We start from the raw sequence: 16,029 nt of genomic DNA on the forward strand, positions 1-16,029 counted from the left end.
CTTCATTAGTGAAGTCCATGAGCAAAGGTACAAGAAAATCCGAACTTTTACTATTAATCAAGAGAAGGGTTTTGGTGAGGATTTGTTGAAAGGTGTAGCTGAGTTAGGAGATGCTATTAGGACTAGGAAGTGGGGAAAGTTTAATAGGTTGTTAATGAAAGATGATGATAATCCTGGAAATCAAATGTGGGTGAGGGAGTTCTTGGCCAATGCTTATCTTTCGGATCAACCGTTGTTACAGGAGTACTACTCTATAGTTAGGGGTGTTAGAGTTAATTATTCTGCTGCTCATATTCATGCTCTATTTGGTTTTGGAAATACACAACCTGATTCTTTGGTTCCCGAGAAAATTAGAATGGAGACTGCGACGTTGGTAGAGAGGGAGGAGTTGAAAAGTTTAGTGTGTAGGCCTGGTGCTGTGTGGCTGCCGCATTCGCCTACTGCTCTTCCGACTAGGTTGAGTTTGACGAGTTTCACTCCTATTCACCGTGCTTGGGGTGAATTTTGGCTCAAGAATGTGAGAGTGGTAGGTAACAATTCTGAGCTTCAGTTGGACAATGTTGCTGCTGTTAGGTTGTTGGCAAGTGGAGCTTATATTGATCTTGCTTTGTGGTTGCAAAAAGATTTGCATGAGATGGCTAACAACGGAAATCCTACATTTACTTTGGGACATTGCAACTTAATTTCTGCGTTGTGTCAAGCAAGCAATGTCCCTATGTCAGTGCAAGAAGGTGATCTCCAACCTATCCGTCCTTTGTCTTTGTCTTATTACATGAAGAAGTATGAGAGAGGTCCTATTGTGCCCCGTGGTGAGGGGAATGCTGTGAGAGAGGAAGCTATGAGGGAAGAGGAAGAAATCAACCGTTTTGAAGAAGGTAACCATCCGGATCAACAGGGGGATCCGGTACATGAGCCACAGGATATGCCAGCTCATGCTTCTCCTCTTTATTCTCATGATGTCAACCAGCTGGCTTCGATGTTGCATCAGATGGAGATTTCTCAATACTCCGGGCTGCCGAATCTTTACTTCGATACTGCTTCTTCTATGTACACTGAGGCGTTGTCCTATCGATCTACTTTCCCTCCTCCTACTTTCGGGACCTTGTATCCCGTTGATGCTGATTGGGAGGCGCATCAGATGAGGGAAATGACATCATTCCAAGCCAGGCAGTCGTATAATTCGGGGTTGAGAGCTTCGGAGTTGGCCGAGATCGAGAGGCGCCACCGGGTTGAGCAGGAGGAGGCTGCTGCGATGGAGCGAGAGATGCTGGATGTTGACGGGCTGAATCTGAATTTGAATAGCCCTTTCACCAACTACTTCCCCGATCAGACGGATGGTACCACTTGATGATTCTTCATGTTGTCCTACATTTGCTGCTGCTGCTATCTTTTCCTACTCTATCTTTACTTTTACTTTCGTCTACTTTACTTTTGTTGGGTTGTAATAATAATTTGATGTTGCTTGGATTTGGCTGGATTGTACTATTTTAACTTTGAATTTGAACTTTGTCTTGTTTGATTGTGGAATGGTTTTTACCTTTGGAATTTGTTTCAATACTTTGGCATGTTCCTTCTAGTTACTTGAGTATCAATTGCATGATTTTCTCCGTATGTAATTTGTGAAACTTGCAGTGCAATAGCTTGTTGCACTCATGTGATCAAGAGGCAAAGGAAAGGAACGCACACTTTTTGACCGGTTCTTTGATTCGACCCAACCGAGAGGTATTGAGCCAAACACTCCTTTTTCTTCTATGTGTGATATCCACTCTTGTATTGTCTCTCGATTTTGCTTGTCGTCTTTTTATTTGATTGGTACTTTTGTAGAACACAGGAGGCATGTTTATTGGTACCTTGAGCCTTTTCTATCCACCCTTACATATAATTATCCTTTGCTTAACCAATTTGAGCTGAAAAAGAAAATGTTATTTTGCACAACCTTAAGAAAATTTTGATGAAAAAAGGAATGATTTTCTTGGAGGTTAGGCACCTAATTAGTGGTTGATGCGCATTGCTCACCATTAAGTTTGGGGTTGCTCTTTGGAATTAGCAACAAATAAAGTTTGGGGTGAGGGTACTATAGAACTTATAATAGTTTCATTTGAAAAATTGAGAAAAAAAAAAATTTCAAAAGTTACAAGGCTTTATGTGGAAAAAAAGAAAAGAAAAAAAAATAATAAGAAATGAATGTTGAAAAAGGGAAAAGAAATGCAAAAAGAAGTGATAGCCTTGAGTTACAATAAGAATTGCAAACTTGTGTGTTGAAATGAAAATGTTCTCTAGTCCACTATGTTTCAAAAGAATAAGGGTTTGGTTTATGAAAATTTTCTTTGACTAATAGGGGGATCTAACTCCAAGTTTTTCTACTACTTATCCCAAAATGTCAGCATCCACCCTAGCCAAGCCACGTTATAACCCTAAAAGACCTCTAATGTGTGTGCACAAAGTGAACCGAATAAATTCTTAGACTACTTGCAAAATTATTGTTGACTTGCATTGATGTGTTGATTTGAGTGAATTACCAAAACTGAAGAGTGTATGTGAGTAGTGTGATGGGATCATAGAGCCTTAGTTGAAAAGTGTGAATTACTTGAGAATGTCTTGCGGGAACAATTGTGCAATTGAGCATTGTTTGCAGGTGGATCATTGATCATCAGGTGATTCTCACGTATGTATGATTCGAGTGAATTTAAGGAAAATGCCAAGGTCTTGACACAAAAGCTTGAGGTAAAAGTTGTTTCCTTGAGGACAAGGAAAGGTTTAAGTTTGGGGTTGTGATGACGGATCGTCACACTCTCTAATCCATGCCTATTTTAGCAACATTAAATGCATTTTAGTAGGTTTTAAGCAATAAATGTAAGAGAAATCTAATCATAAGCTTGATTACTTGTTTTGCAAGAAAACAGGAAAAATTGCAGGATATTGCTGATTTTCACTACGCTGGGGGCGTAGCCCATCACGCGCCGCGTGAATGGAGATCACAGGGAGCCAAGTTTTCACTTTGATCACGCGCGGCGTGACACCTGACCACGCGCGGCGTGAAGCTTTGTTCAGGAATTGGATTGCTCTTTGACTTGATCACGCGCGGCGTAGCACTTGACCACGCGCGGCGTGAAGAGAAGAGGAACAACTACGCCGGGGGCGTGGAGCTATCACGCGCGGCGTGAAGATGGCAGAGCTGAAGATCAGAGACCTCAGATTGGATCACGCGCCGCGTGATACCGTTACACGCGCGGCGTCGTTGAAGAAATTGCAACCACGCGCGGCGTGATAGATCTGACGCGCGGCATGGTTGCGATCATTATATAAGGATTCTGCATTTTTCTGTTAAAAGGGTTGGAAAATTCTGCAATATTCATCTATTCTCTGATTTTGGAAGCATCAAGATCCAGATCAAGGACTCCATAGGATAGCTCCGAGCACCTCAATAGCATGGATTCTCAAGCCATGAAGTTGAAGCGAGGACGCGAACGAAGCAACATGAGGAGCTAAGCTTCTTTTGGAGGTAGGATCTAGGATAGTCTAGGATGTAGATGAATCAATTGTGATTTGCTATATGTAAGAATGTACTCTGTTCATGTGTTTACTCAATGCAAATCTATTCTTAATGCTTTATAATCCTTCATTAGTGTTGTAATGATTTCGAGTTAAGTCACGTGCGAGAGTATTGATTTAATTTCTGAACTGAATTGCATTGAGCACTCGAGTGTTTCCGGTCGAGAGATTGAGACATAGAGTGTAGCGAACGATCGACGCGCTTTCATATCATTCGTTGTAGGTAGCTTCCGCCCGAGAGATCGGGGGAGTATCGACAACGAATAGAGTGGATTTTGACAAGAGATTGCGATTCACTAATTTGTTGATCCAGTTGTGAACACTTGAGTAGATTCCTATAATGTAGTAGATTGCATGTGGTTTAGCTATAGACTAGGTGATTCCGATGATTGTACCTCGCTTTTCCATTATATCAAAGCACGTTTTCTAACAATTCATCACTCAACATACCCCCAATTTATGTGTATTTCTTGCATAATGTTTATGAACACTATTAGACTAGTTTAATCACACAATCCATGTGGATCGATATTTTTATTACTACGTGGTAATTCGTTCACTTGCGAAAATTATCCATCAGGCACCAACACCACAACTATCTTCAATATTGTTGAATGATGGCATCCCACACTACCCTTGAAGAAAAATTTGACGAGCTACAAAAAGCAGAGGAAACACCCCAAATTTCAGCACCAAAGATACAAAAAGTGTCAGAGTATCTCAGAAACAGAAAAGAATTTAAGAAGTATTATTTACCCAGGTTGGTGTCAATAGGTCCTATCCATCATGGCAATGCAAATCTCAAGTTAGGAGAGAAGTACAAGCTTATGTGGGCAGCACAATACATCAAAAACACCAGACGCATTGCACAGGATCTACACAAAAAAATTGTAGATAAAATTGATGAATTGAAGGGTCTTTTTGCCGAGGATGTTTTAACTGCTACCAAAGAGTCTCTAAAAGGCTTCAGTAGCCTTGACGAAAAGTTGTCATGGATTTTGTTCATAGATGGATGTTCTCTGCTGTATTTCTTGGCGGCAATGAATGCCGACGATAATGCAGAGGAAATTTTGATTATTAAGCTTGATCAGCTGTCTGTTGTGATGACGGATGTACTTTTGTTGGAGAATCAACTTCCTTATCTTGTACTGAAGCTGTCGTGGAAAAATGACAATGAGACAGGATTGAATGAAATCATGGAGAATTTCGTCGAATTTAATCTTTGGGGCACAGCATAAAACGAGACTTATAAATCGGAAGTAACACCAAGAATTTCGTCAAATGTCATAATTGGGACATGCTAGATATTAAGAGGACCTGGGTGTCAGTCAGGTCACGCATTCAAGGTTGTTTTGAGGTTCAGAACAAAAAGAAAAACGAAGATGAACAAGAAGAGGAACAACAACACAGTGAAGTGATATCAATACCAAATGAGTTTGAGTCACCCACTCATCTTCTTGATCTTCAGCTTAAAATCATCCTCAAGGTACAAGTTAATGATAAAAGTTGTGCATTGACAAACGTAAAAATGGTCAACTAGGTTATTTATTTTATGACGGAATGAGTACTATGTATATGTTGTTTTTAAAAGATAGCTGACACTTATTTTGAAAACATCAATTTTTTATTTTGTTTTATTTTTAATTCTTATAAAAAAATTCAACAAGTTTTCGTCCTCAAATATTCTGTCATGAATTTTTGGTTCATAATTTTTAATCAACTCATGTATATTATTCAAAGTTTTTAATTTTTTTTTGCGGTTATATTTAGTACATTATATGAATTTGTCTTTCAATTTTTATTTTTTTTTAACAATTGATGAATTAAATATCATTTTTTTTTTGTATTTTTTGCTTAAAAATTCATAAATAATTCATCTTATGTTAAAAAATTCAAAATTTTTGTGAGAGAGTTTCTTATATAAACATTAATACCAAAAACCATTAAAAAAAAATGTGAAAGTACACAAAAATTGATTAAAAGTAGAGACCAAAAAGTTGTGACAAAAAATATTAAAGGATCAAAAGTTGCTGAATTTTTTTTTTGAGACTAAAAATAAAATTTGAGATATTTATAGAGATGAAACACTTATTTAACCTTCTTATTTTATTTTTTTATTTCTTTGTAAATGTGATGTATATTTATTTATGATGCGACATATGAAGAATAATTTTGAAAATGTCTTATTGTTATATTATTATATGTAAGATTCCTTAAATCCATTTCTGATCTATAAAATTAGACTAAAGGCAACGAAGCTGACAACATGAATCAAGGTCATAAGAGTTCAGAGAAAAACACCCGGATGATGACATATAGGAACGTACAAGATCTAATAAAAGTAGGAATAAAACTTGAGCCACGTGCGACACAAGGGCCAATCGACATAGATTTTTTTGAGGGTTGGTTCGCTGCAAAACTGACTCTCCCTGAAATGATTGTGGATGACATCACAGCCTTTACATTCCTCAACCTAATAGCGTATGAGATGTGTCCTGATTTTGATAATGACTATGAGATAAGTTCTTTTGTATCTTTCATGGACTCACTCATTGACAATGCTGAAGATGTGAGAATATTGAGAAGAAAAGGGATTTTGCTCAATTGCCTTGGTAGTGATGAGGAAGCTGCACATCTTTTCAATATCATAAGTACCGACTTGTGGGAAAATAAATTTACATATCCTATAGTTAGAGTCCAAATACATGAGCATTACTACAATAAATACAAGACTTGGATAGCACTGGGTATTCACACCTATTTCAACAATCCTTGGACCTTTATTGCCTTCCTAGCTGCCTTTATCGCACTGACTCTCACTTTTGTTCAAACATGGTTTACCATTAAACAGTCCAAGTAATAAGTGTGTTTTGTTGTGGCAATGTTGTTTATTTAGAGTGTGTGCAGGTAATGTATACCATGCATAATAGTAGTCGTCTAGTAAGACAATTACAACTAGTGTACTTCTTCTCTATAGGCTATGTGGACTTTATTTATGAATTTTCGGGTTAAATTGGTGTTCAATTTTTTTTTTGTTACAAATTTTTATTTTTTTTTAGCTTTCACCAATAGTTTAATCTGGTTTGGGGTCAGTTCTGATATCAAGATAATATACAGTTTAACCTATGTTCTTCATCAGGTACTAAAGCATTAGCATGTATAACATACTAATGTGTATTTTGGAAAAATAAATAAATAAAGTGTAATATACTAGCATTATTATGATTCATTTTCCATCGATTTGTAATCGTTAAGTTTATGAAAGAATAACTCTAATGGCTACACTAAGAAAATATATATATGCAGCCATTAAAAAAGTGACGGAAAGCTTCTCAAAGAAACAGATGCATATCATATTTCAATCTTTAAAAAAAAAAATTAATTGTTTGTTATGCTGTTAGCATTGCAAGTTTTTGAGAATATCATCACAAAATTGAGAATTTGCATTATGTATTGGAAGTTTTGTCTTCATCACAAAATTGAAATTATTTCATTACTTATTTGCTCCAAAAAAATAAATTTCATATTTATATTTTTTACAATGCCAATTATTTTTTGACTAATTTTTTATAATGTGAATAAAAAATATGAAGTTATCCACTTTTTTATCCTATGTGCACCAAACACATGATAGGATAGTGACTATCCTGTCACTATCGTATCCTGTCATTATCCAACTTCTTATCCTATCATGTTACTATCCTATCGTGCGCGCTAAACGGACCTCAATGTTAGTATGTCATATTTTTACAAATCATGCACATTTTGATTTAACAGTAAAAAAATATAAAAACTATTTTTTCAAATGGTCTTGTTAACATGTTTCAAAAGTTAAAATGCACAAATTAATCATGATACCATGACTTTTTTTGTTTGATTTATCATGATACCATGACTTATTTAAACTATTTTTGCAAATTTTACGATATTCACTTTGTCATGTCAAATTCCTCCATTAAAACAAAATAATAAAGAACACATTTATCCTTCTATAAAATCTACTAAAATATCTTTATTGAAAATGCTCTAAGCAAGTGGTGTATCCATACACGACAAGTAATTTTGTGGGTGCTTTAAACGGCAGAACGGACAACTCCTCTGGTGAGATGACGCGTAATTAGAGGTGTCAAAAAGGCCGGCCCGGGGGGCCTAGTCATATAAAGGGGTTGGCCCGGCCCCTTAACTTCATGGCCCAACCTGCTTAGCCCGGCCCGATAGCAAAAGCCTACATGGCCCGATGGGCCGACCCACTAATTTTCATAGTATTTTTTTAAAAAAAAAAAAAAAACATATTCTACTAAATTTATGTTATATTTCTCAACTAAATCTCCAAGAAGGTAATTCGTATCCCTATATTTTCTCACATAATCTCTCAAACAACAATATCTTCCACTTTATTCTCATCAAACAAACAAACAAATTTCTAACAAATAATCTCATTCAAATCCAATAAGTTTTTTGTCATATTATTATTATTACCAGCGGCCAAACAGGCACGTTCGTGTCCGTTTGTGTGACCAGCGTTTTCTATTTTGTCTTATGTTATGGTGACTTTGTTAATAAATGAATTTTATAGCTAAAAAATGGCTTATATCATAGTGAGTTAGTTAATAAGATATTGTTGCTATTATGAAAAGTCCACACCAAATTTTTTTGTATCCTCTCTATATATAGGTATAGATTTTCACCTCGTATCTCAATATTCTATATCTACTTTTAATATAATAAAATTAATTACTACCAAAGTTACTAATTTATCCTTAGTAGATTTAACCATATTCCAAGGTTTATACGAATCGTTAATTGGTTCAGTGGTGATTGGCGATGAACTTGCTAGGGAGGACCGCGGTTCGATCCCCCGCAACATCGATCGGTAATGGTTTTTCTTGGTTATGGTATTGTGGATAAAATCTCTCATGTTCTCTTTCCACTACTTTTATTCTCCGAGTATTTGTGGGAAATTCCTAGATAATTTGAAGTACCTTGTGTGCATATGGTCTGTAATAATCTGCACCTTCTGTTCCTGGATATTTCTACTATTCTACTCTTTGATTAATGCATGAAGACCCTATTTTGTCTAAACTTCTTACTAAAAAGGGAAGTAGTTTGGTAGTTGGTAGGCATGATATGTTGTGCTACCTGATGTTGAAACATATGCATGCTCCTTTAGTGGTTGGATGTGTTCTGCTATATCGATGTGTTCTACTATATGATGTGGTGTCTTATGCTTAGACATATGCTAATTTGTGTAGTGTAGTATTGAATCTATGTTGATGTATGCTTATGTGCTAATATGGATGATAAAATTGAAGGGGAGTAAGAATTATTTTCTGATGATCATGTGTCATTGTATTTAGAGGGAGTAAATTATTTTTTGCTCTGATTCTGATATTGAGGGGAAGTAGCATAATGTAGTAAGCAGTTACTATTTTGTTGCGTAATGCTCTGTTTGTTTGCTATGGATGATTCTGTACTTGAGTGTGGCGCAATGTCCCGCCATATGTTGAAACATCCTGGTTGCATGATTATGGTATCTGATGTTATGTGATGTGGTGCATAATGTTGAGGACATTTGTCTTTTATGTTGGTATGTGATGTAATGCTTGTGCTATTACATAACTATGGATTGATAGATACTAATATATGGATCTGTTATGCTTTGATATTCTGCACTATGGATTTATATGATGTTCATTACTATTGCTCTTAATGCATGAAGTTTCTGTTTGGCATATTTTGTGGCTAAAAAGGGGGGAGTATTATGTTTGTATTTGTCTGCCACTTTACAATGTTGTGACTTATATGGTGACATGCTAGTCTAGCTTGTCTATGCAGAAGTAGTAGTGTGTGCAGTGACATGCATAAATTCAGGGGGAGTAAGAACCAGTTTTCTGATGGTCTGATGAGATGCATGAGCTGATGTATTTAGGGGGAGCAAAAGTAAATTTTCTCTGATCTGATATTAAGGGGGAGTAATGCAATATCAAGTACACTGCCTATGTGTGCTTAATGTATGGATGTTATGATGCGCTACAAAATGTTGAAACATCCCGATGCTGATGTGGGAATTTATGGGTGCTCTAAACTTGGCTCCAACGTTCTCTGATTTTGGCTGACATGAAAATGACTTTTCATTGCACAGAGAACATGATCATCTTCTGAGGTCTTCTTGCTTCTGAATTACTGTAGCTTCAGAGTCAAAATACTTCAGAACCAAAAATCTTTCAGAACGTCCTTGCTTCTGAGACCTTATCAGAACATGCCTTTTCAAAACATGTTTATTTACTTCAGATCTTAAGATCATCAGAATTTGCTTATAAAGGTCCTGCACACTAGATTAAAAATTAGTACTACCAATTGTTCATTTAATACTTATTGTCATCATCAAAACTTTATAGATTTAAAACTTTGGGCTTTAGAACCAATTTTGTTCCAACACCTGGTAGTACTTGTGAAGTGTGAGCAGTAGTTATTATTATAAGAGAAAGAATTTCAAAAAATAATTTTTCATAATCGATAAACAATAAAAATCAAGTAAATACTTTAGTATATATTTTATTTAAATATGTATTGATATACTGTTAATGTGGATAATTCTGATAAATCCAAAATTAGTAAACATTATTTATGAACCTATCAAAATTATCCACTCAGTGGTATACCGGTACATATCTAAATAAATCATATGTATCGAATAATTCACCTAAATATTATTTTAAAATTTTCGTATAAAAATTTATTTCAAAGAAAACACAAATCATAATTCAAATTATTATGTGTTGTTTTTCTTAAGAAGTAATCATTCGTCTCGAATCTTTGGTGCTTTTTAAATTTGCAGATAGATTAAAAAATAAAAAATATTAATAGTTAAGTCTTTTTACCCTTATTTATTAAGAAAGTGAAATGTTCATTTAATAAATGTTTTAGTGTTTGTAAATGTACAAATGGCAAAACACCATTAATTATAACTTGGTTTCCGAAAAGAATCAAAAAATTTGGACAAAAATAAAAAGTTAAAAGTATCAAAGATTTGAGATGGAATAGCGAATATGAATAAAAGTTAAATACTTGTCTCCATAATACTCTTCAATCCTCACGTCTTAATATAAATGACACAGTTTAACTATATTCACTATTCATATAATTAATTTTGACCATAATATTTTACTAATATATAAATGATGAAAATATTAACTTTTTCTAATTTTTTAATGACAAATAAGTAAAAATATTAATAATGATAGTTGTACATTCACATAAGTGGTTGTCGCTTACCAAAAACATGTATAAGTTGTTGTCGTCATTTATTTTAGTACTATGAGAGTAGACTTTTCAATGAATTAATGGCTAAATTATTCACATATATCCCACATCATCACACCTAAAACTCTTACTACCATTCTCCCAAAGACTTGAAAAAACAATTTTCCACCCAAAGAAGCTTACCATTCTCCCTCAACCATTTTTATAATTAAATTGAATGATGGCATCCCACAATATCCTTGAACAAAAATTTGACGAGCTACAAAAAGCAGAGAAAATAGCCAGAAGTTCAAAACCAAAAATACAAAGGGTGCCACAGCATCTCAGAGACAGAAAAAAATTTAAGCAACATTACTCACCCAAGTTGGTGTCAATAGGTCCAATCCATCATGGCAATGAAAATCTCAAGTTAGGAGAAAAGTACAAGCTTGTCTGGGCAGCACAATACATCAAAGATTACACCGTCTGTACTCCACAAGATCTACACAAAAAGATTGTAGATAACATTAATATTTTGAAGCGTCTTTTTGCCGACGATGTTTTAAGTTTAACCGGAGTGTCTCTAGAAGGCTTTAGTAGCCTTGATGAAAAGTTGTCATGGATGTTGTTTGTGGACGGATGTTCTCTGCTGAATATCTTGTTGTGTAATGCCGATCTTAAGGATGATCATGATATTCTTGTGACGATGGATGTACTTTTGTTGGAGAATCAACTTCCTTATCTTGTACTGAAGCTGTTGTGGAAAAATGATGATCAACATGATGAATTGATAGATATCATGAAGAATTTCCTGAAATATACTGATTGGGCCACACCAGAAAACGAGACTAAATCTGATAATTCGGTCACACCAGATAATAACATGACTTTGAGGTCAGTCAGGTCACGCATTCAAGCTTGTTTTTCGGTTCTGAACAAAAAGAAAGAAGAAGAAGAACAACAACAACAACAACAACATAGTGTATCAATACAGAATGAGTCTGAGTTACCCGCTCATCTTCTTGATTTTCAGCGTAAAATCATCCTCACTAAATCTTCTTCCAAGGTAGTACAAATTAATTAATTATTCTTATAAATTACAATATGTCTGCATAATTTCCATATTATATAGGCAAAATGCATGTCCTTTAAATTTTACTTTTGTATCTTTTGTATCATACAGATCCTTTAAGTTTTTAAAGTATCAGTTAATTTCTTTAAATTTTTAAAGTATTAGATAGGTCTTATAAATTTTTAAGTGTGTATCAAATATAGGTCATATTTCTTAAGGACCTTTAAAAACCTATTTGATACAAACTTAAAATTTTAAGTATTTATCTGATACAAACGTAAAATTTAAAGAACTTATCTGATACTTAAAAAACTTAAAGGACATATCTGACATAAATGTACAACTTAAAGGACCTATAAATGCATTTTGCCTATTATATATTACTTTACTCTCATTTGTTGTACCAACAAATAGTGGAAACAATATTACTGCGATCGGGAGGAGAATAAAACCACTTAATGTTAGAATTGACCCCCCAAATTAGATTAGATGGTCCGGTGGAGAATCCGCATAATATGTGTACCAAAAGAATCCACCTTATTTTAAAGGGTAAATGGCTTTTTACCCCCACAAAATTAGCGAATTTTCATTTACTCCTGCGCAATTTTTTTTTTATGTTTACCCTCCTTGCAAAAAAAAATTTCTCTCATTTTGCTCGCTGAATGTACAACTGGATATCTGTCTGTGCAAATTTGATGGCGTGGCATGTACACATGGAAAAAAATTAATTTATATTTATATTTTAATGTCACGTGGAAAATAATTATTTTTTAAAAAAATTTCTTAAAAAAATTATTTTCCACGTGAAATTAAAAAATTAATTTTTCCACGTGTACATGCTACGTCATCATATTTGTACAGTCAGATGATCAGTTGTCCACCAAGAGGACAAAATCAGAGAAATGTTTTCTTGCACGGGCGTAAACAGAAGAAAAAAAATTGCGCAGGAGGATAAATGAAAAATTGCTAATTTCGCAGGGGGTAAAAGGTCATTTACCCTATTTTAAAACATCTATTTTTCTTTGTAAATGTGAAGAAGTAGACAATTCGGGAATCAAATTATGATCCCTAAAATAATGTTCTAAGTAGTTACCAACTCAAAGCTACTTTTATTTTCTAAGTAGCTGACAACCAAATATAGTGTATTTTTCTTTTTATTTTAGTCACGGTAAGTTTTTTTGTTTGGTTTTACTGTTTTAGTCTCTACAAATTCAAAAAAATGTTGATTTTAGTCTTTGATGTCATATACAGTTCAATATAATCATGTCATGTGGCACCATATTGCCCTATGCGGTGACTTTAGGGAGTAAAAACAATTGTTTTTAAATTTACAGAGACCGAAACTAAAAAAAAAGGAAAACTTACATGGACTAAAACCAAAAACACTATATTTACAGGGACTAATATTATATTTAAAGCTTTGTCTAACATGCACCACTTAATCAAGTGGTGCGCGTGCACAAGTTAGCAATTATTTGAAAGTTTATATCCTATAGATCATACATAAAAAATTTGAAAAAAATTGAAAATTATTTGATATGTCATTGAGATCCATCAACATTAACGGCAGTCAATAAAAAAAAAAACCTTAAACCGTTAATTTTGAATGGTCCCAATAACATATCAAATTATTTTCAATTTTTTTCAAATTTTTTATAGATGATCTATACGATATAAACTTTCAATCCAACGGTGAATTTTATAAAATTCGTATTCGTTATAATGTTATGATTTACTTGTGCATCGTGAAATACTTTCTCCACTTGTTCATATTAGACTTGCCCTATATTTATTTATAATGTGACATAGGTAGTATAATTTTGAAATTTGCACATTATTATATTATTATCACAAGTAAGATGATTAAATTCATTTCTGATCAAAACTTAGACAAAAGGCAATCAAGATAAGAAAAGTTCAAAGAAAAACACTGAGATGATCACATATAGGAATATACAAGATCTAAGAGCTGTAGGAATAAAACTCAAGTCAAGTACGACAAGAAGTCCAAAAGATATAGATTTCCGTGAGGGTTGGTTCGCTGCAAAACTGATTCTTCCTGAAATTGTTGTAGGGGACACCACAATGGTTTCTTTCCTCAACCTTATAGCGTATGAGATGTGTCCTGATTTTGAGAATAACTATGGGATATCTTCTTTTGTAGCTTTTATGGATTCACTCATTGATTATCCTGAAGATGTGAGGAAATTGAGATCAGAAGGGATTTTGCTCAATCACCTTGGTAGTGATGAGGAAGTTGCAAATCTTTTCAATATCATAAGCATGGACTTGGTGTTTGACTCAAAAACATATTGTCAAGTTACGGAAAAAATACACAAACATTATTGCCATAAATACAAGACTTGGATAGCGCTGGGTATTCACACATATTTTAAAAATCCTTGGACCTTTATTGCCTTCCTAGCTGCCTTTGTAGCATTGTCTCTCACTTTTATTCAAACATGGTTTGCCATTGACCCCAATGAGTCCAAGAAATAGCTTAACTATTTTTTAAAGAGAGCTTCTAGGATGAAGTCACAAAACTCAGTGAGAGACCTATTTGGATGAAATTTATGTGAATCTCGCCATTTTGTATGCGACCTATTTTGAAAGTAAGACTTACATTAATTAATTTCAACCAAAAGTGTTGGAAAGAGTGTTAAAAAGAGAATGACGAAATTCATATGTTTCTAGCATTTTTTTTTATAAACCGGCTTGCTCATGGTTTGTTGTGGCAAATGTTGTTTAGGTAGTGTGTATGTTGGTAATGTCGGTACCTTTGCATAATAGTAATTGTCTTCTAGGAAGGAGATTAGTGTACTTATTCTCTAAGGGCTATGTTGATTTTTCGGGTTAAATTGATGTCCCTTGCCTGGCTATCTTAGAATGAAGAGGGTCTTTTAAATACAGAAAATGTTAACACATTTTTTATCCAACATGTGTAAATTGTTGCCTAAAAGTACTCTCTTGCGACATTTCATGCGGGTTGCCAACACCATTTTCGCAACACCTTATAATTGTGCCTTGTAATCTGAGCTTGCTCTGTTTTTTTCTTATCAATGACTGGCGGTTATAAGCTTTAGGGACATTTTTATGATTCTTTTCATTATTTCAGTTTTTGGCAACGTTTTTTGGTTGTTGCCAGATGTCACTTCAAGTGTGCATCCCCTATTCCCACGGCTTAGGCAACGCGTATGAAAAGTGTGCCCAGTAAGTGCAAAAAAGCGTCCCCTAATACAATAGGCAACGCTCGTATAGAAGATTCACTAAAAACGTTCCATATTCTTTTAGGCAACGATTTTCATAGTTTTGAGAACAATTTTCAAATGTTACCAAAGACGTTAAATGTTGTAGTAGTGAGGTTATTTACATCAAACTCATAAGTCCTAACCAGCTACCCATTTAAGTCATTTAAAAGACTTAAATTTCACCATATTGTTAATATGAACGTCTTAAATTTCTACAAAACGTGTCGGTTCCAACTATTTAGAGGTCCAACTCTAAAAGTTAAAAAAGAACTTCTTAATAAAAAAACACGTGTAAAAAAAACACAAATAATTTATAAATAATCCTCATTTAAAATATAGATAAAATAAAAAATAGTTATCCATGTAACTAACATGCAAAATGTTCTTATTCTTGCATAAGTAACAAAATTCTTATTTTTTAGTAAAAAATTAATAATTTTTATTTTAATCAATAACACCAAAATACCTTATAACTACATATAACAACATCCATTCTAGTAGTTTTTGAAGCAAATTTGTCGATCAAGTTTTCTTATTATATATTTTTTGAATGATCTTTGTCAATTGACATAAATACTAACTCATTATCTCTTTTTTGTAACATTGTGGAACACAAGTAAAACTTCAAATTGAAATCCACTACTATTTTTATTAATTTATATCAACCTCTTTATTTTTTTAGAGACCTACTTCCATGTATTTTTTTTGGATGTAGTCATGTAATTCTCTTTAAGCCCCCATAAAATGGAGGTTATGCAGGGCCGACCTTGCCTACAAATTAACACATCTTGAAAGTGTTACTAATGCCTGTGTTACATTTGTTCAAATGTTATGTAAAGTCTTTGTTATACTAAACGGCTTTAGTACCATTTCGCGAGTAACATTTAATAAATGTTACTAATTGATATATGAGTT

The 16,029-nt window shown here is 34.0% G+C and overlaps 3 protein-coding genes across 3 annotated transcripts; all 3 read left to right on the forward strand.

Annotated features, from left to right (window-relative positions):
* The first annotated feature begins 4,126 nt into the window (after positions 1 to 4,126).
* On the forward strand, positions 4,127 to 5,243 carry LOC123902268 (UPF0481 protein At3g47200-like). The gene has a single exon (XM_045951948.1). The coding sequence runs from the start codon at positions 4,167 to 4,169 to the stop codon at positions 4,788 to 4,790; it is 624 nt and encodes a 207-aa protein (XP_045807904.1). The 5' UTR covers positions 4,127 to 4,166; the 3' UTR covers positions 4,791 to 5,243.
* A 542-nt stretch (positions 5,244 to 5,785) lies between these two features.
* On the forward strand, positions 5,786 to 6,565 carry LOC123902269 (putative UPF0481 protein At3g02645). Its single transcript, XM_045951949.1, has one exon. The coding sequence runs from the start codon at positions 5,819 to 5,821 to the stop codon at positions 6,410 to 6,412; it is 594 nt and encodes a 197-aa protein (XP_045807905.1). The 5' UTR covers positions 5,786 to 5,818; the 3' UTR covers positions 6,413 to 6,565.
* A 4,359-nt stretch (positions 6,566 to 10,924) lies between these two features.
* On the forward strand, positions 10,925 to 14,896 carry LOC123902270 (UPF0481 protein At3g47200-like). Its single transcript, XM_045951951.1, has 2 exons — positions 10,925 to 11,860; positions 13,757 to 14,896. Exons 1-2 carry the CDS (start codon positions 11,033 to 11,035, stop codon positions 14,363 to 14,365), a joined length of 1,437 nt encoding a protein of 478 aa, XP_045807907.1. The 5' UTR covers positions 10,925 to 11,032; the 3' UTR covers positions 14,366 to 14,896.
* Positions 14,897 to 16,029: the final 1,133 nt, after the last annotated feature.

Source organism: Trifolium pratense, linkage group LG1 (genome assembly GCF_020283565.1).
Source record: "Trifolium pratense cultivar HEN17-A07 linkage group LG1, ARS_RC_1.1, whole genome shotgun sequence".
Taxonomy (NCBI): domain Eukaryota; kingdom Viridiplantae; phylum Streptophyta; class Magnoliopsida; order Fabales; family Fabaceae; genus Trifolium; species Trifolium pratense.

Coding starts and splice junctions, on each gene's coding strand:
- LOC123902269 (XM_045951949.1), top strand. CDS start 5,819: ATGAATCAAGGTCATAAGAGTTCAGAGAAAAACACCCGGATGATGACA.
- LOC123902270 (XM_045951951.1), top strand. CDS start 11,033: ATGATGGCATCCCACAATATCCTTGAACAAAAATTTGACGAGCTACAA. Junction 11,861..13,756: donor TCACTAAATCTTCTTCCAAG/GTAGTACAAATT, acceptor ATCAAAACTTAG/ACAAAAGGCAATCAAGATAA.
- LOC123902268 (XM_045951948.1), top strand. CDS start 4,167: ATGATGGCATCCCACACTACCCTTGAAGAAAAATTTGACGAGCTACAA.